General features: G+C 40.3%; 1 protein-coding gene across 2 annotated transcripts in view; it reads left to right on the top strand.

Moving 5' to 3' along the window:
* Nucleotides 1–476: 476 nt before the first annotated feature.
* The window catches only part of Styx (serine/threonine/tyrosine interacting protein), a 34,446-nt gene continuing 12,455 nt past the window's right edge, over nucleotides 477–22,467 (top strand). The window contains exons 1-7 of one of the 2 annotated variants that reach the window (XM_057786575.1): nucleotides 477–809; nucleotides 11,493–11,525; nucleotides 12,733–12,786; nucleotides 16,513–16,610; nucleotides 20,820–20,880; nucleotides 21,791–21,827; nucleotides 22,384–22,423. In XM_057786575.1, the coding sequence (XP_057642558.1) occupies nucleotides 753–809; nucleotides 11,493–11,525; nucleotides 12,733–12,786; nucleotides 16,513–16,610; nucleotides 20,820–20,880; nucleotides 21,791–21,827; nucleotides 22,384–22,423 (380 nt within the window). In that variant the 5' untranslated portion in view covers nucleotides 477–752. Of the gene's footprint in view, nucleotides 810–11,492; nucleotides 11,526–12,732; nucleotides 12,843–16,512; nucleotides 16,611–20,819; nucleotides 20,881–21,790; nucleotides 21,828–22,383; nucleotides 22,424–22,467 lie in introns of those variants that run through there. The other variant, XM_057786576.1, reaches the window with a different exon arrangement.

Below are 22,467 nucleotides of genomic sequence, written 5' to 3'. Positions count from 1 at the left end.
GTTAAATGTAGAAATTTAACTCAAAGGGAGCTATCATTTCTGGTGACTTTTTATTTATCATTTCCAGGATTCTCTGGGTTGTTACACTCGGGAGTTTCCTAAGAGGCCACTTTAAATTGTTTTAAGGAGATGGGTATCTCTTTTTCTGCATAGTCTAACATGGATTTAAAGTGAACTCTTCCGGGTTTGGGTTATAACTTCCCTCACAAATGGGGTGGGCAGCCTCCCTTCTGAGTGCCCGTCTGGGAAGGTTGGCCTAGCTGGCCTGACCGCGGACGGCCTTCTCCTGGGACCTCCCCTCCCTTCCTCCGGCCACGGCCCCGCCCCGCAGGAGGCCCCGCCCCCCGCGTCTGCGCGCTCGCGGACGGGCGGGGCGGAGGCACGCTGACACCTGGCGGCGGCGGGGGCGGGCCGTCGGCAAGCGTGGGCTGGGATTGGCTGTGGCGCGTGGGTGGGGGCGGGAGGAGACGGTTATGGGCTCGTGCCTGGGCCGGATCCCGGCTGTCTGAGGGGCGCGAAGACCTGCGGGGGGAGACGGCCGCAGCATGGCGGCCGGCAGAGCGTCACCTTGCCCTCTGCCTTCCTGTTGCAGCCGCCCGGACACCGTGGTCCGCGAGTGCTCGCTGTGAGCCCGCCGCGCGTCAGCCCGCCGTCCGCCCGCCCTCCTTCCCGCGTCGCCTCCGCCAGCCCGGGGGACGGCCGGGCGCCCCGCTGTCCCTCGCGCCGCGCCCACCCGCCGGGGCCCTGGGACCATGGAGGACGTGAAGCTGGAGTTCCCCTCGCTTCCACAGTGCAAAGACGACGCCGAGGTGAGCGCCCGCCCCGCCGCAGGCCGACCCGGGACTCCGGCCGAGCCGCGACTCTAGCCCAACCGTCGTAGACGCTTCCCTTTCCCTTTGGGGGGCATCCGTGAGGTCCTGGTAGAGTACCCAACGCGAAGAGGACCTCTGGCCTCTCGCCTCGGCATTGGGGATTTACTTGAAGGTAGACTCATTTTTGATTGCCAAAGCAACACGCTGTGGAGTTGTTTTTAATCTGAGCTTGATGTTAAATTCACACGCGGGACACATAACCCCACGTGTGGAGTAGACCGGAGGCGTGAACTCTGGAATTGCACCCTCATAATAGTTCCCCAAGTTAAAAAAAAAAAGTCACAAACCTAGCTTTGAATTTTAAAACTTTTAATCATAAGTCTTGCCCTAGGAGGCAATTTACTGTTGAGAGCAAATTATCTTTACCTTCTCCCGATTCCGTAATTCAGGGTTCTTTTTCACTCCACCTTGACTTTTCTCTACCTACCACTTCAGAGATTTCCCCCCCTTTGTTGTATTTTATGGTATCAGAAACAATTAACTTGGAGTTCAGTAGAGGCTGTTAGTAACAAGACAAGGACTCTTAGCTGTGACACTGAATAGGATCAAGAAAGGATTCTAGAGTTTTGTTTGTGTGTTTTGAGACAGGGTCTGTCAACATAGCCCTGACTGTCCTGAAACTCAATATGTAGACTAGGCTGTCCTCAGACTCACAGAGATCCACCTGCCTCCCAATCCCAAGTAATAGGATTTTAACCGCGTGCACCCTTTCATTCCTCCAAGTGCTTAAAAGGTATTTGGAGGGGGGTATAGCTGCCACATTCGTGTATTTCCACAACTTGGGAGGTGGAAGCAGAAAGATGAGGAGTTCAGGGCAGGCTTGGTTTGTATAGCAGTTTGAGACCAGTTTGAGTTACATGAGACCCTGTCTCAAAAAAGTAATTGCTTTATTTTGGATTGAGTTTATGCCACATACTCAATTCTATTGAATATCTTCATTTGATGTTACTTTTTTGGTGTTTGTTTTGTTGTGGTGGGTTTTTTGAGACATGGTTTCTTTTTTTTGTTGTTTTTTTGAGACAGGGTTTCTCTGTGGTTTTGGAGCCTGTCCTGGAACTAGCTCTTGTAGACCAGGCTGGTCTCGAACTCACAGAGATCCGCCTGCCTCTGCCTCCCGAGTGCTGGGATTAAAGGCGTGCGCCACCGTCGCCGGGGGGGGGGGGGGGGGGGGGGGGGGGGGGGGGGGGCTGGAGAGATGGCTCAGCGGTTAAGTGTACTGCCTGCTCTTCCAAAGGTCCTGAGTTCATTTCCCAGCAACCACATGGTGGCTCACAACCATCTGTAATGAGATCTGGTGCCCTCTTCTGGCCTGCAGGCATACATACAGACAGAATACTGAGATTACTGTACACATAATAAATAAAAAAAAAATTCTAAAAAAAAAAAAAAAAGAGAGAGAGACATGGTTTCTATGTAGCCCTGGCTGTCCTGGAACACTCAGTGTGCAGCGGTCTGGTCTTAAACTTTTTTTTTTTCCTGAGACTGGGTTTGAAGCCTGTCCTGGAACTAGCTCTTGTAGACCAGATTGGTCTCAAACTCACAAAGATCCGTCTTTCTCAGTCTCCTGAGGCTTGGTATTAAAGGTGTGTGCCACCAAACCTAACTACTTTTTTAAAATGATTTTTAATTTTAAGACAAGATCTTATGTAGCCAGGCTGGCCTGAAAATTGCTGTAGCCAAGGATGATCTTTAACTTCTGATCTCCCAAGTAGATAACAGGCATTTGGAGAATTCTCTCTCTTATTTGTAGTAGTGATGCTTGAGATGTGAAAATATATATAATTTATTTATTTTTTTTGGATTTTTCGAGACAGGGTTTCTCTGTAGCTTTTTTGGTTCCTGTCCTGGAACTAGCTCTTGTAGACCAGGCTGGCCTCGAACTAACAGAGATCCGCCTGCCTCTGCCTCCCAAGTGCTGGGATTAAAGGCATGCGCCACCACCGCCCAGCTTATATTTTATTTTTTTTATTTTTTTATTTTTTTATTTTTTTGGTTTTTCGAGTCAGGGTTTCTCTGCGGTTTTGGAGCCTGTCCTGGAACTAGCTCTTGTAGACCAGGCTGGTCTCGAACTCACAGAGATCCGCCTGCCTCTGCCTTCCGAGTGCTGGGATTAAAGGCGTGCACCACCACCGCCCGGCAATGTGAATATATTTTAAGTTAAATCATAAAAAAGAAATTTGCACTTTTTTCTTGAATATACAGTGATGTGAGTGAGGTATACTTTTTGTCTTCAAAGAAGAGTAATTTCAGTTCTGTAATCAGTTTCCCTTGTGATGGAACATGATGGAAGAACACGCAGCCTTATGACCTCCACTCAGGCATTGTTTGGAACCACACACACAGGTTGAGGTTTACTTAGAATAAGGGTTATATCCAGGCATACCACAGTACACAATGACTTTGCAGTCTTGACTCCTGGTTCTTTTTTTTTTTTTAAAGATTTATTTATTTATTATGTATACAATATTCTGCCTCCATGTATCCCTGCATGCCAGAAGAGGGCACCAGATGTCATTACAGATGGTTGTGAGCCACCATATGGTTGCTGGGAATTGAACTCAGGACCTCTGGAAGAGCAGCCAGTGCTCTTAACTTCTTTTTTATTTATTTATTTATTTATTTATCTATCTATCTATCTATCTATCTATCTATCTATTTATTTATTTTATTATGTATGCAATATTCTGTCTGTATCTATGCCTGCAGGCCAGAAGAGGGCACTAGACCCCATTACAGATGGTTGTGAGCCACCATGTGGTTGCTGGGAATTGAACTCAGGACCTTTGGTAGAGCAGGCAATGCTCTTAACTTCTGAGCCATCTCTCCAGCCTGACTCTTCAGGCTTTTTAAATACACCATCATTCTTCCCTCCCCTATTCTTAGAAATTCTCGTTTAAATTTTTTTCATATTTTATTCGGTTTATAGTATATTTATTCCCTGGAAAAACTGTAACTTCTTACTGGGAATAATAACTTTTATCTGATTAACAACATCAGTTTACTATTTCTCAGTAATATATGTAAGGCATCAGGAACAATCAGCATTTTCTTCCACATAGAAAACCAAAATTTCAAACCAAACCCTGCTTTGGTAAAAGTGAAATTCAAGAAGAGAGATTTGAAGTTGAACGTGGTAGTGCGCACTTTTAATCCCAGTATACTCTGCTCTTGAAGCAGAGGGCAGGCAGATATCTGCCAGTTTGAGACTACCCTTGTCTACATAACAAGTTCCAGGACAGCCAGGGCTACCCAGAGAAGTGGCGGGGATGGGGATGTTTAACTTGGCTTAAGTTTAGGCAATAGTTAAGGTTTTTTTTGTTTTGTTTTGTTTTTTTGAGACAAGATTTCTTTGTATAGTCCTAGAAGACCTGTAAACCAGCCTAGCCTAGAGATCCGGCTACCTCTGTCTCCTAGGTACTGGGATTAGAGGTATAGGCCACTACCACCTGACTTAGGCAGTACTTCTTCAGAGAAACTTTCCTTGTCTTTTACCAGCTCCTCTCACCGTTCTCTTTGCCCCAGACCCGTTTAATATCCCCATACTACTGTAACCCTTGTTTATTTTATATACCTACCATCATAAAAATTGCACTTACTACATTTTTATTGTCTCTTTTCATGATAGGCTGAACCTTCCATAAGGGGATATGGTTGCATGGGGTCTAGACTTTGAGTCCCCAGAGCTCACTAAAGTCTAGGGAGATGTGCTGTGATTTTAGAACATTGGAGCTGGAGAGATGGGATCCAGGAGCAAACTGGCTAGCAAGAGGAGTCAGAGTTCCAAGTTCAGCAAGAGACCCTACCTTAATAAGTGATGCAAAATAGTCAGATGGGCACACACCTTTAATCCTAATACCCGGGAGTCTGAGGCAGGCTGATCTCTGAGTTCCAGCCCAGCCTGATCTACATAGTAAGTCCCAGGTTAGCCAGGGCTAGTCAGTGAGACCCTGTCTCAAAAACAAAACAAGCAAATAGATAAAATAAATAATTAGAAAATAAAGAGCAACTGAGGAAGACACTAGATATCAACTTTTCACCTCTATACATGTACACCTACACACAAGCACACTTGCACTCACTCATGCACCTACATATACCACAATCCCCCCCCCCCAATAAAAAAAATGACAAACAGTTAATAATGGAAAGCCAGGCATAATTGTTCATACCTCTAATCCCAGCATTTGGACAGTGTCAAAAGGATTGCCGCAAGTACCAAACAGGGCTAGTCTGGGCTACATAGTAAGTCCTACGTCAGGCTTACCTTAGCTATAATGCAGGATACCACCACCACCCACAAAGAGAGAGAAGAGAAAAAGAAATGGGCTAGAGAGATCTAGCTCAATGCAGGTTTTTTTTTTTTTTTTTTTTTTTTTTAGGCTTATTTGGGCCTCTTGTCGTTAAGTACAAGATTAAGGGCCGTCATCAATTGATGGCCTTGTTGGTAGAGTCCCCAGGTAATAAATATATGGTATCATATTACAAGATACAAAGATGGTGTGTGTGTGTCTATTCATACATCTCTGTCTTGTATGTCAGTCATCTGATTTTCCTCCTCAGCAGGATATAGTCATTAGGATTATGCTAATAACATTATTTAAACCTAATCACTTTTCAGAGGCCCCTCCAGCACACTATAGTTGTATTCATTTTTCCTCCTTTTAATTCTCATAATAGAAAGATATTTCAACACCTTTTCCTTATTTTCCTTAGGAAATACACTCAAACCATATTTGAAATATAACTGTAGGGTTAGGATAAGACAGCTCTAGAAAATCAGGATCTGATCATGGCAACGGAAATAGTTTGAAATGATATTTTCCGTGAATATTTCTAGGTTTCAAAGATCCATACTTATTACATGTTGTTTAATAGGATTGATGTTCTCCAAAAAAGGTTATGTATGTATGTGACCTGTGAATAGAAATAGCTTTCTATTCTCTTTCTGCTATACAATTTGCTTTTCACCTTAAGATTTATTTTTATCATTAATAGTAATATTATTATTAATAGCAGCAGAGTCTCCCTTTGTATCTCTGGCTGTCCTGGAACTCATTATGAACTCACCAAGCTGGCCACAAACTCAGAGACCTACTTGCCTCTGCCTCCTAGATGCTGGGATTAAAGATAAATGCCACCATACCCTCCATAATATTTTTAAATATAAATATGGAGACAGTATCTCGTGGTCTATTGTCTACAAACTTACAGAGTTTGAAACAACTTTGAAATTTTGATTTTGTTTAAAAATTGACATGCCTTTAATCCCAGCACTCAGGAAGCAGAGGCAGGCAGATCTCTGAGTTTGAGGCCAACCTGGTCTACAAGAATGAGTTCCAGGACAGGCTCCAAAGCTACAGAGAAACCCTGTCTTGAAAAAAACAACAACAAAATGAGGTAAGGAGTTGAGTGGTGTAACCCAGACCCAGAAAGTCAAATATAATATGTACTCAGTCATAAGTGGCTTTTAGACATAAAGCAGAGAAAAACCAGCCTGCAGTCCATAGTCCATAGTCCCAGAGAACTTAAACAACAAAGAAGACCCTAAGAGAGACAAGACATACATGGATCAGTCTATATGGAAAGTAGAAAAAGACCAGATCTCCTGAGTAAATTGGGAACGTGCAGATCATGAGAGGGCAGAAGGGGAGGGGGGAAGAAGGGGAGTGGAGAAAAATATATAGCTCAATTAAAACAATAAAAAATAATAAATTTTTAAAAAAAAGAGCTGAGCAGTGGTTGCATCCTTTGTGTTTGAGGATCTCTCTGAGTTGCAGGATAGCCAAAACTACTCAGAAAAACCTTGTCTTGAAAAACCAAAGAGAGGGCTGGAAAGATGGCTCAGCGGTTAAGAGCATTGTCTGCTCTTCCAAAGGTCCTGAGTTCAGTTCCCAGCAACCACATGGTGGCTCACAACCATCTGTGATGAGGTCTGGTGCCCTCTTCTGGCCTGCAGGCATACATGCAGATAGAATATTGTGTACATAATAAATAAATAAATAAAAAGAAAATGATAAAAAAAATTAAAAAGAAACCAAAGAGAGAGAGAGGTTAAAATTTCATTTTATTGTGTATGCTTTTTTTTAAAACTTGATAGCTTAATAGTATTGAAAGCTACCCCCTACACCCAATGAAATCTTTTTTTTTTAAATATTTATTTATTTATTAAGTATACAATATTCTGTCTATATGCCTGAAGGCCAGAAGAGGGCGCCAGACCTCTTTACAGATGGTTGTGAGCCACCATGTGGTTGCTGGGAATTGAACTCAGGACCTTTGGAAGAGCAGGCAATGCTCTTAACCACTGAGCCATCTGTCCAGCCCACCCAATGAAATCTTTTGGGGAGGGGAAGTACTTTAAAGAGCTTCTTGCTAAATTGAAGGAGTTCAGAAAAGTTCACCGCAAAATAGTACTGTTTGACTTACCGATAACTTTGATATATAAAAACAGCAGATGCCCATTAGTTGCTTATAGATACAAAAGGAATTTAGTTCCTTCTCAGGAGGTTTAGTAAACGACAGATAATAAATTACATAAGAAAAGAAGTGGATACCATACTGAGATTTATCACAAGCCATCACCTGATCTTCTAAGAGTCCATGCATATCTGTTTGTGTCTTTTTCTTAAGGATACACATACATACACGGTCTCAAAACTCTTCCTATCTTACCTCAGACGCTCAAGTGCTATGCCTGCAAGCATGTGCCACCATAGGCTCCTAAATATCACCTGTGTTAGATGATTACCCTGTGCATGTAGTAAATTTATCCTTTTTCTCTTATTAGTCTTATTTACTATCAGTTTATTGCATATTCTCAGTTTTTATCATAGCCTAGAGCAGTGGTTCTCAACCCTTTGGGGGTCTCATAGCAGATATTTACAATTCGTAAGAGCAGCAAAATTACATTTATAAAGTAACAATGAAATAATTTTATGTTAGGTGTCACTGCAACACAAGGAACTGTATTAAAGGGTTACAGCATTAAGGCTGAGGACCAGTGTTCTAGAGGATAGTCTTCCCTCTTCACACAAGTACCCCCTCAGAAGATCTGGACACTTGTCCTATATGTGCTTCTGTTTTGTCTCGAGACAGCATTTTTCTGTGTAGCCTTGACTGTCTTGGAACTAACTCTGTAGATCAAGCTGGCCTTGAACTCAGTACCACCTGCTTCTGTTTCCCAAGTGCTGGGCTTAAAGGTGGGCACCACCACCTGGCTTTGAAGAGAACTCTCAAGCATTGTGACAAGGATGCTGAAGTGTAGCTCTCCACAGTGGACAGCTTCTGGCATGAGAGTGACTAGGGAAAGACTCAGTTTTCTTTTTTCTTTTTTTGGTTGAGACAGAGTTTCTTTGTGTAGCTTTGTAGTCTGTCCTGGAACTTGCTCTCATAGACCAGGCTGGCCTCGAATTCACAGAGATCCACCTGCCTCTGCCTCCCGAGTGCTGGGGTTAAAGGTGTGTGTGCCCACAGCCTGGCAAGGAGCTAGCTACTGGGAGTTTGAGCATGTTCCAGTGAGTATATAGACAACATAAATTGGACTTGTGTTTTGTTTTCTTCTTTTGTGGGGGTTGGTCACAAGGTAGGAAGTTGACCTTGGAGGAAGTGAGTGTGATGGGGTATATAATGAGAAATTTACTAATAAAATCAATAAAAATAATACATGGGGGAGTTGAGGAGTTTTGTTTGAGACAAAATCTCACTATGCAGTCCTGGTTGGCCTGAACACTGTATAGACCAGGCTTGCTTTGAACTCATTGAGATTCACCTGCCTCTGTCTCCTGAGTGCTGGGATCTGCCATGCCCAGCTTGGAAGAAATCTTTTAAGTTTGTAAAATCTTATCTATGTGCTGTTGTAGGAGGAGCGGGGCCCCTTGTTTGTCCCAGCCGCCCAAAATATTCACACAGAAATTGTATTAATTAAATCACTGCCTGGCCTATTATTTCTAGCCTCTTATTGGCTAACTCTCCCATATTAGTTTAACCCATTTCTAATAATCTGTATATCACCACGAGGTCGTGGCTTACCGGGAAAAATTCTAACCAGCGTCTGTGTCAGGTAGGAGAACCATGGCGTCTGCCTGTCTCTGCTTTTCTTCCTCCCAGAATTCTGTTCTGTCTTCCCCGCCTACCTGAGTTCCGCCCTATCAACTAGGCCAAGGCAGTTTTCTTTAATAACCAATGAAAGCAACACAAATACAGAAGGGCCTCCAACACTAGTGTGCATAAGTGGATGCGCTTGTGTATTCACACACAGTCCTTTATCACTCTGCCTGTTCTGAGCAGGGTCACTGCCGGGAGTCTGGTGCTCATTTTTTCTTGGCAAAGCTGAAAGCCAAGAGACCCAAGCAGTCCTCCTGTGTCTGCCTACCTCAGAGCTGGAGTTGGTGGGTTTCCTGGTCTTTGACATGAGCACTAGTCATGATGGCTGAGCCACCTTTCCAAGGATACTTTTATGTGGCATTGCCTTCTGTTTATTCTTATTCCTGAAAATTTGGTTTTCTGAGCTTTTACACTGGTGGTTAAAGTACTGTGTTGCTAATATTTTTAGCCTCATGGCACAAGCTATAGTCATCTGAGTAAGCACATTGAGCAATTATGAGGAACAAGCCAGTAAGTAACAGTCCCCCATAGCCTCTGCATCAGCTTCTGCCTCCAGGTTCCCATCTAGTTTGAGTTACTGCCTCAGCTTTCCTCAGTGGACTATGACTCGGGATATGTAAGCCAAATAAACTGCTTCCTCCCCCAAGTTGCTTTTGGTCTGGTGTTTGATCATAGCATTGAAAACCCTAATACAGGCTTACTTTTGAATTTTTCCTATCATGGCTTAGCGTAACTCTTTTTGTTATATAGTGTGTCATTTTGGCTAAGTGCTCTGTTGTTGTTGTTGTTGAGTTGGTTTTCTTGAGAGGTTTCTGTGTGTAGCTCGACTGGCTGCTCTGGATTCATCCTGTAGACCAGGCAGGCCTCAAGAGATTCCCCTGCCTCTGCCTCTCATGTGATAGGATTAAAGGCATGTGCCATCTTGCTCAGTTTAGGTGCTTTGTTTAGAGTGCAGTGTACAGGTATTAAATGTGTAACTCAAGGAATTTTGGTAGATACACTGTACTCATTACAACTGACTACTGTTGTTTCAAGATTGAAGAATATATAAGTATAGAAAGGTATCATTGAGACTGGAGAGATGGCTCAGTGGTTGCTGCTTTTCTAGCACACTTGGGTTTGATTGCCACCACCAACATGGCAACTCACAAACATCTGTAACACTTTCAGAGAATCTAACACCCGCTTCTGGCCTCTGAGGGAACCAGGCACACATTGGTATACAGAATGGAGGCAAAGCACTAAGACAATGTAATAAGCAAAAGAAAATAAAACTAAAAGAAGAAAAGTGTCCTATATCTGTTCAGATATAATACCAGGCAAATTGTACCATGATTTTTGTCACCAAAGAGATCTGCTGTAGGTGTGTGTGTGTGTGTGTGTGTGTGTGTGTGTGTGTGTACAAAGCAGCCCTGGTTTGTTCATTGTGTAGACCAGACTGTCTTAGACCTTCCTGGCAGTCCTTTTACTTCTGCCCCCTAAATTCTGGGATTGTAGACATGTGCCACCATACCAGGCTATTTTTATTTATTTGCAGTTCTAGAGTTCAAACTTGTGTCCTCATGCATGTCAGCCAAGATTTCTACCACTGAACTCTTGTCCAGTGTTGTAAAATGTTTTCAAGTTTAATGTAGTTGTTTTTAAGGGGTGCAACTCCGTGGTAGACAATTTGCTAAGCATGCATAAAGCCATGGGTTTGCTTTCCCAGTAACATACACACAAAGGTATAATGTTTTTAAAATCTTTATTAAAAAAATTACTTATGCTAATGTGAAATTGGTTTTCTGATCCCATCTGTCCATGTGGAATTCAGGTTGTCAGGAGTGGTCAGGGTCTGCCCTGCCCGGTTCCCACAGTCGTTAAGTCCCAAAGACATCACACAGAGCTCTATATTAGTTATAAACTGATTAGCCCATTAGATCAGACTTCTTATTAACTCTTACAGCTTATATTAGCCCATTATTCTTACCTGTGCTAGCCACATGGCTCGGTACCTTATTCGGCGGGGCAGTCACATCTTGCTTCTTCTGTGGCTGGAACAGGACTGCAGACCAAGCTTTTCTCTTCCTAGAATTCTCCTGTTCTCCTTGTCCCGCCGCTGCCTGGCTACTGACCAATCAGCATTTATTTAAAATATAATTGACAGAATATAGACCATTGTCCCACACCAGTCAGACTTGAGTGTGGCAAGCACCCTTTACAGGCTAGCCATCTTGCTGGTCATGAATCTAATTTTTTGGTCACATCTATGTGGCACTTAAAAAATAATAACATTTTGTTGTTTATATTGTGTGTGTGTGTGTGTGTGTGTGTGTGTGTGTGTACACATGTATGTGCTTGAGTTGTGTTCTCGCATGCTCAGAAAGCATTTGGAGGCCAGAGGATAATTTTCAGGATTCCGGTCTCTTATCACCTGGGTTCCAAGGATCAAACCTAGATTATCAGACTTGAGTTATCTTATTAGCCTGTGATATTTTTCATGCTATTTATTTATTTTTTTTTGTTTGTCTTTTCAAGGAGTGGACTTATCCTATGAGACGAGAGATGCAGGTATGACACCTTTTACTTTATTCAAGACAGCCCCCCATTATTAAATAACTCTTACTTTACAAAGGAGACCTGCTGACTCATGGTCTGTAGGTTTGTCATATTTACCTAGTTATGAATATTACATAATATATATATATGCATTATGTGCCATTTGTGTCAATAAAATTTTAATATGTGAAATGAATTCTTTATCTCTCTTGGATTAGATTCAGGGTCAGAACAATATATGGATGTGCCTGAAGAGCCACTGCTTCTCTCATTTCAAAAATGAAATGTTTGGGGCTGGAGAGATGGCTCTGTGTGCTTAAGAGCACTTGTTGCTCAAGTGTCAGCTTTCCTACTGAATCTCCCTCTCACAACCCTCATAACGTGGAGAGAGAAAAAAGCTCCCTTTTAAACTTTTAACCGTATGTGAGTATATATAAGAGCTAACTTGATGCTATGAGGAATGTAAACATAAGTAAAATGTGATTTATACTTGTAAAATGCTGTTGGAACCATTCCTATAATCTCTGCACTCAAGATGTTGAGCAGGAGGACTGCCTGGATTTCACGGTGAGCCTTAGAAGTCAGTGGGCTCAGTGCTGTCCACGGTGATTAATTATGGTTGGTTTTACTTTTGTTTGCTGGGATGACATTTGGGTCCTGTTTTATCTTGTGTTATTTGTTTTTGAGGGGAGGACAGGGTCTGAGTGTGAGTTCCTGCTGGCCTGGAACTTAATCTGTAACCCGCCCTGCTCAAACTCAAGATCCTCCTGCCTCAGCTTCCTATGTTCTGGGATTATAGGTATGTTCCACTGTACTTGGCTTTTGTATTGACCAAATAAAAGTTAGTGTACGTGTAATTCTAAAGGGAGGATTTTCTTTGTCTTTTTTTTTTAAGACTATAGCAGAGGGTAGAAGCTAGAAAGGTCTTATTAATGCGAACATCAATAATGTGCTGATTCTATCCAACCTTCTTATAAAAAGCACTATAGGATCTCAAATCTGGCTTTTTAGAATGAAATTTAAATTTGGAGCATCTCACTTGGATTTATAAAGGCACACCTGTGTTTCTCATACCAGTTTGCTAAATGTGCCTGGGAAATGCTCCCTGAATAAAGTTTTAACCAGAATATTGCAAAGCCCCTGCATACACAGACAGATCCAGGTATATGTTATGCATTTACTATAAGTTTAAGTTTGACATAAGTATTTTTTCTTCTAGGAAGTTTTGCCTGGATTGTTCTTAGGCCCATACTCTTCTGCTATGAAAAGCAAGGTATGAACTTTAGCTTAGGTTCTCCAAGAGGCTTTAGTAAACCAACTTTTTATCAGGTAAGTCTTTAATGGTAAGAGTTTTAGACTAGGGAACATTTATATACAACTGTGTCCATACTACTTGTACCCACTTCCAGATTTACTGGACCATTAATAGTTTGAAGTGAGCCAGATGGTGGTGGCACATACTTTTCATCCCAGCACTTGGGAGGCAGAAACAGACAGATCTCTGAGTTAGAGGCCAGCTGGGTCTACAGAGCAAGTTCAGTACAGTCAAGGCTACACAAAGAAACCCTGTCTCAAAAAAAAAAACAAAACAAAAACAAAAAATTGGAGTGTTTCACCACAAATTACAAGTGAGTTTTTATAATTTATTTTTCTCATGAAATCTTTTTTGTTTTTGGGTTTTTGTTTTGTTTTTGTTGTTGGGTTTTTTTTTTTGGTTTTTGTTTGTTTGTTTGTTTGTTTTGAGATAATTTCACTGTCCGGAAACTTGCTTTATAGACCAGGCTGGCCTTGAACTCACAGAGATCTTCCTGCCTCTGCCTCCTGAGTGCTGGGATGACAGGCATGCACCGCCACTAGATTTGCCATTCCTACAATCTTTAGTAATTTATTTCCTATCTTAAAAATGTCACATCTTGGGGGCTGGAGAGATGGCTCAGTGGTTAAGAGCATTGCCTGCTCTTCCAAAGGTCCTGAGTTCAATTCCCAGCAACCACATGGTGGCTCACAACCATCTATCTGTAAAGAGGTCTGGTGCCCTCTTCTGGCCTTCAGGCATACACACAGACAGAATATTATATACATAATAAATAAATAAATATTTTTTTAAAAAAATGTCACATCTTAGGGAAGTTGCCAGGGCAGAGGGCGGATATGAGGGGACAGGGAGATGAGTGGGATCAGAATACATGATATGAAAGACACAAAGAATCAGTGAAAGTTAAGTAAATAAATAAATGTTATATCTGTTCTTGCCAGACATCTTCTAAAAATATCAGATACATACAAAGTATCAAGTAGGAAACAGAGCATTTTTTAACTTTTATCAAAATAAGAGTGCATGTTTTATAAGTTAGTCTTTCAGAAGACTGGAGTCTAAGGATCATTTAGTTAGACCCTATAGATTAGAAATTGACTTTTTCAGTTGCTCAGTTAAAATCAAGAGAGGTGTCTTTATTTTAGTATATAGTGTTGTTCCTGCCACTTCCTAAGGGATTCATTATATGGATTATGGGAATGATACTAATTCTTTTTGAGTGTTGCATAGTGTGGAACATTGTGTAGCAAATATTTCCCCAAGGATTTGTTGATTCCAAAGTCAGTATAGTTCAGTCTGATAATTCCATGAAATAGTTTTCAGAATCATCTTGAAATGGGGAGATTCTTGACAATTGAGGTGGCTAACAAGGAAGCTTGGAAAGGGTAGGTTGTATAAAAGTGAGTCAGCAAATAGAAATTTGACTTTCTAGAAGATGTGTCAGCAAAACTGTTGCCCCAGTAATATAATGTTGATCAAGTGCTGGTTGTACCCTTATTAAAATGTATAATTATGCCTAGTAATCAGTTTCACTGACATTTGTGTTACATGTATATAAACTGTTTTGATCATATTCAAACACCTATCTGTTATCCTCTCCTTTCCCCCACAGACTCCTATTAATCCTTTTCCTAACTCGTGTGTTTGTGTATGTTTATATATATCAGAGTTACCTTAAAATAGCCCAAATTTCTTCTCATACCCCCTCCAAAAAAGTACCTTTTTACAATAAAAAGTAATAACGAGGATAAAGAAACCTAGAGGGATAAATTCCTTTTTCAAGAAAGCATTTCTCTTACTACATTCAAACACCATTTAAATAAAAGAGATAAATTCAAGTGCTTGGTAACCAGTGATCTATTTCTTTTTGTAATTTTTGTCTATTTGTACATAAAAGATAAGGTCATAGTTTTTTAATATTAATGCATCTGTTGCAAGGTATAAATATTCTTTTTGCTCTTACATTAGAATTTCATTCTGATAAGGTTTGCTTTATTTTCTCTAATGTGCCTTCAAAGTTTTTAAAGGAGATTTCTTGCTTTGCTTTTCGTTTGTTGTTTGAGACAGTGTCTCATTATGTAACTCTAGCTGACCTGGAACTTGCCATGTACATCAGGCTGACCTTGCTCAGCTCCACCGCTGTGTCATAGTTAGGGTTTCTTTTGCTTAGACGAAATACCAAAACCAAAAGGCAAGTTGGAGAGGAAAGGGTTTACACATCATTGCCGTTCATCACTGAAGGAAGTCAGAACAGGAACTCAAACAGGGCAGGATCCCAGAGGCAGGAGCTGGTGCAGAGGCCATGGAGGGGTGCTGCTTACTGACTTGCTTCCCATGGCTTGCTCAGCCCACCTTATAGAACCCAGGACCAGCAATCCAGGGATGGCATCACCTGCAGTGTGGGCTGGGTCCTCCCCCATTGGTCACTAAATGAGAAAATGCCTTTCAGCTGGGGCTCCTTCCTTGTGTCAAATTGACATACACAACCTCCCAGTACAGCCTGCTTTTGCCTCGTAGGTGCTGAGAGTAAAGGCTTCTGCCCCCATGTCCAGTTACAGCAGATTTCTTTATGTCCTCTTGCAGTTTTTCATATTAGTAAAATTAAATAGATACAGAAACCCCATCTTGATCGTTAAGTGTAAATTAAGAAATGAATATTGAGTTAATTTTGGAGGTTGCATAGATGTGAATATAGAAGATTGGATTAATAATTATTATTAATCCTATCAAACACTTTTAAGTAATCCATTAAACACACCTGCTTATATCCTAGGATATACTTAGAAAATACAAAGATAACTGAACTCTGATTTATACTGACAAAGTTTGCTGTCAAAATTAACACTTAAGACTTTGAAAACTGCCGGGCAGTGGTGGTGCACGCCTTTAATCCCAGTTCTTGGGAGGCAGAGGCAAGCAGATCTCTGAGTTCAAGGCCATCCTGATCTGCAAAGCAAGTTCCAGGACAGCCAGGACTGTTACACAAAGAAACCCTGTCTCCAAAAAAAAAGAAAGAAAGACTTTAAAAACCCTATTGTCTTATTCAGTTTGAATACCTGTGATAAAATAGCAAGGCATGAATGACTTGCTGCCTACATTAGTGCCTGCATCACACAGTATGCTCCTGGGAGCCTGTTTTGGGCCTTTGAACAGTATCTCCTACTTTGTAGTCATATGGGCACAGAGTGAGCAGGTTCTTTTCTTTGTCATATAAAGGTCATATTCTGACATGGGATTTCCATCTCATGGGCCTGTTTAAACAAGTCTTTATAGTACACTTTTTTCTTTCTGTGTATAGCTGTAGCTACTCAGGTAAAGGTGGTGTTTTTCCCCATTCTCACATAACAGAACTGAGCCACAGGTCATGGGCAGAGCTGGGATTTCTAGCTTAGGTTCTCACGATTCTAAACTCAATGGTTTTAGCCATGATTGTTAATAGTACTCCTTAACTACAGAAGATGAAAACTAATTTTATGGTAATTGACCTGACAAGATCCATAAGCAATTCAACGATTTAAGATTAACACATTAAACTGTTGTCTAGAATTTAACATGGGCATTATTTATGTTTAACTCTAGAGCTTGAGGAGACCTTAAAGATAACTTGTCAAGAAGCCAGTACTTCTCTGTTAGGGTGAGGTGATGCTTTGTGTTTTAAACTATTATTTCTTCCCTTTTTCATAGCTTCCTATATTACAGAGACATGGGATAACTCATATAATTTGCATACGGCAAAATATTGAAGCAAACTTTATTAAACCAAACTTTCAACAATTATTTAGGTAAGAATTATTGCTGTGATTTATAGAAAAATGTTAAGGTCAAAACACGTAATGTTTTATTATTGTTACTGATGTTTGAAGTGTTAAGAATTGAATGCAGAGCCTCAAGCATGCTAGGCAAATATTCTGTAATGACCTTGTTTCAAGTTTGTTACACAATATAAATTTCCTTTGTACCCACCTATTTTGTATATATCAGCTATATGGAATATATTTTAATAGAATTTAAAATACTTAAATCATGTTCCTAATTCTAGAGGTTTAAAAGGATGTATGATAAAATGTATGTTTCTGTACTCTTATCTCCTAGATAGTCAGTCCCCTTCCCCAAAGGCATCTACTGTTATTTCTTCATTGTGTGTCCATTCAGAAGCATACCAGCTAATTCCTATAGATAAGGTCGTTTTACTAGTTTTTTGAGTCTGCTCCTTACCCCACTTCCCACTCCTATTTACACATGGCAGCAGTCAAAGAACAACCAAGTTGAGACGTGGTCTTTTGTTCACAGAAGCGTGTGCCAGGTTAGTTGACCCTCAGGCTTTGGGGCATTCCCTGCCATAGGAGAACTGGGCTTACAGATGTGAGCGTCCAAGCCTAGCTTTACTTTTCAAGATACTGGATATTTTTGGTTTGGTTTGGTTTTTGATTTTTCGAGACAGGGTTTCTCTTTGTAACAGTTTAGCTGGCCCGAACTCACTCTCTAGACCAGGCTGGTCTCGAACTCAGAGGGATACATCTGTGTCTTCTTCCCAAGTGCTGGGATTAAAGGTGTGTGCCACCACTGATCTGGCTCAAGACACTGTTTTTAATTATGTGTGTGTTTTTCTGTGGATGTGTACACTGAGTGCAGATACCCCTGGAACTGGACTTACAGGTGATGGTCACCTGCCAGATTTGGATGTAGGAAACAAATTGAAGTCATCTTTGAGAGCAGTCTATTCTCTTAACACCTGAACCATCACTCTAGCTCTCATACCTAGCTTTTTTAAAAAAAGTTTCTGGGGCTGGAGAGATGGCTCAGTGGTTAAGAGCATTGCCTGCTCTTCCAGAGGTCCTGAGTTCAATTCCCGGCAACCACATGGTGACTCACAACCATCTGTAATGAGGTCTGGTGCCCTCTTCTGGCCAGCAGACATACACACAGACAGAATATGATATACATAATAAAGAAATAAATTAAAAAAAAAATTTCTTATTTGTACTTCAGGACAGGCCCCATGCCAGGACTAGTTAGTTGGCCAGCACAAAATAAACACCATGTTTTACGTGTGCTTTTTGTTTTACTTTGTTTTACCATGTTTTGTCTTGTTGGGTTTTGTTTATTTGTTTTGATTCTCATTTTTGCATATGTGGGTGTGTGTACGCATGTGTGCGTGCATGTGTAAATTTTTAAAGAAAAACCTTTTATGTGTATGGGTGTTTTGCCTACGTGTATGTCTGTGTATCAGTTGTGTACTTGGTGCCCATGGAGGTTTGAAGAGGATATCAGATCCCCTGGAACTGAAATTACAGTTGTGAGCTGCTATATAGATGCTGGGAATCAAACGTCAGCCCTGAAAGAGAAACCAGTTCATTTAATAATAATTAATAGTAATTAATACTTAATTATTAACACTTAATAGTAATTAAGTAAACTGTTTCTCTAGCCCCCACACCCAGCTTTTTATATGGTGGGTCTTGGAATTTTAACTCAGGCCCTCACAGTTGCATGGCTAGTGCACTACCCACAGAGCTATCTCCCCAGTCTCCCCCAAACCCACTATATTTATTCTTTTAAATTTTTTTGAGAACAGGGTCTTATGTAGCCAAGGCTGATCTTAAATGAATGATCCTCTTGCCTCAGCTTCCTAAGGCCTGGGATTTATGAACACTATGCCCAGCTTTAATCAATGTCTTGTTGTGCATGTCTATGTTTGCAGATTTTTTTGTATGTTCATATGTCTATATAACATGTAATAATTTTCATTTAATTTAAATGTAAATATACTGATAGGGTAAATTTGTAGAATTGTATCTAAGAATATGAGCACATTACATTTTAATAGGTTGCAGATTACCCTCCAGTGTAATGTATCAGTTAATATTTCACTATCAAGAATGAGTGACTGCTCTCTTAATGCTTCTCCGAGACAGTTATAAAATAGGAAAACTTGTTTCCAGTCTTCTGGAGTTAAATACTTTTTCATACAATTTTAGCTTTCTCATTTTTAATTTTTGGGACAGTGTTTCTCTATATAACAGCCCTGGCTGTCCTAGAATTTGTGCCGTTGACTAGGCTAACCTTGAACAGAGATCCACCTTTCTCAGCCTCCTGAGTACTGTGATTAAAGGTATGTGCTACCACCACCCAGCTTCTCGTTTATCTTACTGATAAGTACAGAATAACTAATGGTCTTAATATTTGTTATTTTAGATTCATTTAAAAATAAAGTTGGGCTTAGTGATTCATGCCTATAATCCTACCACCAGGAGACTTAGGCAGGAGGATTATAATTCAGTGCCAGCCTGAACTCCATACTGAAACTGATTTATAAGACAAATACTATAACAGTAATAAAAACTATATTACACATGCTAAAGATAAAAGATAAAGATAAAATGAGCCCCCCTCATCATTGGGAAATAAGTATTACCAATGTTTTCTTTAATATTTTTTATAGAAATACCCTGTGTCTATATAAAAGTATTTGTTAAAAATATCTTCTTTAACTTGGGATATGTAAGCCAAATGTTAAAAATATCTTAATGCTTGTTTTGCTGGTTGTAAATATGAGTATAACTTATATACATAGGGCACTCAAATGTATGTGCAGCTACCTGATGTAAGTGCTGGGAACTGAACTCAGCTTCTCTAGAAGAGCAGCATATGTTCTTCACTGCTAAGTCATCTCTCCATCCCCTTGTTTTGTTTCTCGAAACTAGTAGCTCAGGTTGGCCTGGATCTCGACAGTCTCGCTGCCTTGCCCATCCCCCCCCACCAAATGTTGGAACTGCCACCATACCATTTTGTTGTTGTTTAGCTCCCTCTCCCTCAGCCAAACGTTAAGCTGCCTTTGAAATGTCCTCAAAGCCTCAGAGGCAAGGAACACTTTCAGAACTCTAGAGAACCATCTTCTGCTCTGAGGAGTGAATGTACTTTTTGTACTGATTTTCTAGATCCTCTCAGAAGCTCTCTTTACTGCTTATGGTTTTTGCTTTAACTAGATAAACATTTTATACTGAAATCTTAGATGCTGTGTTGCATGGCTTTAGGTATCCTCGGACAACATAAATCTATGGCACGGTCCTTTGATATATCATACTTTGAAAATTATTTTACACTTTTTTATCGGGAGCTGGAGAGAGGCTCTTGTAACTTGAATTCAAAGGGAATAGGTTTTCTTGAGTACCAGGCATACATGTGTGAACATACATACACATACAGGCAAAATACTCATACACATAATAAAGTCTTTTTAAAACGTAATTATCAAACCAGGCAAAAGGCGTAAAGTTTAGGAGGAAGATGTGGAGTCTCTGTTTGGGAGGAATGTGGGAATGAATATGCTCTAAATATACTGTATGCATGTATGAAATTCTCAAAGAACTAATAAGAATATAAAAAATAATTATAAATCTTCACACATTAAAAATATTAGGCAGACAGTGATGGTGCACACCTTTAATCCCAGCACTTGGGAGGCAGAGGCAAGCAGATCTCTCTGAGTTTGAGGCCAGCCTAGTCTACAAAAGCTAATTCCAGGACAGGCTCCAAAGCTACAGAGAAACCCTGTCTCAACAAACAAAAAAACAAACAAAACCACATATGGATGTGGAGCTCACAGATTAAGTATAGCTTAAAAAGTCATATTGGGGGCTGGAGAGATGACTCAGCAGTTAAGAGCATTGACTGCTCTTCCAGAGGACCCAGGTTCAATTCCTAGCACCCACATGGCAGCTCACAACTGTCTGTAATTCCAGTTCCAGGGACCCAACGTCTATGGCAAAACACCAATGCACATAAAAAAACTTTGTTTTTAAAGTCAAACTGTTAATACACAGATATCACGTACATGAGTTGCTTGCATTGAAGATTAATAGAAATGTAATGGAGGATTATAAATTGTATTTTTTTAATAAAGAGGATGTTATTTATTTGGGATTTAAAGCATCAAGTTTTTGTATGTAGATTTATCTGAGAGTATACTTATCATAAATATTTTTTTCCAGATATTTAGTTTTGGATATTGCAGATAATCCAGTTGAAAACATAATACGTTTTTTCCCTATGGTAGGTATAAGTATTTTAATATCACTTAAGATTTATGATTTAGACCTATTAATTTAGATTCTAAAACTACTTTTACTTCATTATGGCTGAAAAAATATAGGCTTATTTTAAAAAGAAAGTGAATTACTTAAACCTTAAAAGTATCACTGAGGATTTTTTTATTTTGATATTTATTATTGTGTGTTGCCTGAATATATGTGTGTGTACCACATGCATGCAAAAGCCCTCAGAAGTATTGAATCTCATAGAACTGGAGTTATGGATGGCTATGAGCCAGTTTGGGTGCTGGGAATCAGCCCCTGGTCTTCTGCATGGGCAGTGAGTGGCAAGTGTTCTTAACTGCTTAGTCATCTCCCAGCCCCCTCACTGAAGTGTTTTGTTGTTGTTATTTTAATTGTATTACATTTTATGTATGTATGCTTATGCATGAACACAATTGTGTATACCATGTGTACGTATGAAGATCATAGGACAGCTTTTGGGAGTCTGTTTTCCCCGCCATGTTTCCTAAGATGGAACTCGGGTCAGGCTTGGTGGTAGGTGGCTTTACCTGCTGAGTCATCTTACTAGCTCAAGAGTTTTGATTTTTAAATATTTTAAAAATATTTTTTAAAGATTAGGTCTTTCTTTGTAACTCAGGGTGACTTTAAACTTGAATCTTTTCAACTCCTTTTGTTTTATTATATATGTTTATCTTTGTGTGTGTGGTTTTTCGAGACAGGGTTTCTCTGTAGCTTTTGGAGTCTGTCCTGGAACTAGCTCTTGTAGACCAGGCTGGCCTCAAACTCACAGAGATCCGCCTGCCTCTGCCTCCCGCGTGCTGGGATTAAAGGCGTGCGCCACCACCGCCCAGCTATATGTTTATCTTATTCTACATGTTTTACTGTAACCTTTTGTCTCTTGCCCACAGACTAAAGAATTTATTGATGGAAGCTTACAAAATGGAGGTAAATATATTTTCTGTTATTAAAAGGTTTATTTAGGTTAGGAGTATTTTGTCTACGTGTATGTATTTGCACTACATGCATGCCTGGTGCCTGCAGAGGCCAGAAGAGATCACTTGATCCACTGGAACTAGAGTACAGGCAGTTGGAAGCTGCCATGTGGGCGCCAAGAATCGAACCTGGTCTTCTACAAGAGCCACAGTGCTCCTAACTGCAGAGCCATCTCCTAGACTAAAGTGTTTGTTTTACTTTTAGGAGATTATTTTGTTGCAGTTATCTTTTGGTTGATAGTTTTTAAAAATGTAGGATAGGGGAATTTTATTTTTATATGGTAGATAGTTTTCTATATTTTCCAGCTACTTCATCTTGTTAAACCTTTTAAAAATTTTCCACCCAACTACTTTGTTTTTCTCAATCTGTTGTGCTCTGTGCATAATTAAAATAAAGACTTGAAAACTAATAGGTGGCATGTACATGATATAAAATATTTAAGGAAGACTCACTGCAGCCTGATGTAGCTTTGGTATATGTCTGAACTCTGCTTTTTAAACTTTTTCAGGAAAAGTTCTTGTCCATGGGAATGCAGGAATCTCCAGAAGGTATGAAAGTAGACAATCTTGGGCCTCTTGTGTTTAGTTATGAG

Source organism: Chionomys nivalis, chromosome 12 (genome assembly GCF_950005125.1).
Source record: "Chionomys nivalis chromosome 12, mChiNiv1.1, whole genome shotgun sequence".
In the NCBI taxonomy this organism is placed as follows: Eukaryota; Metazoa; Chordata; class Mammalia; order Rodentia; family Cricetidae; genus Chionomys; species Chionomys nivalis.
The sequence above is the reverse complement of the archived record's forward strand: the minus strand, read 5'-3'. Positions and strand labels throughout refer to the sequence as shown.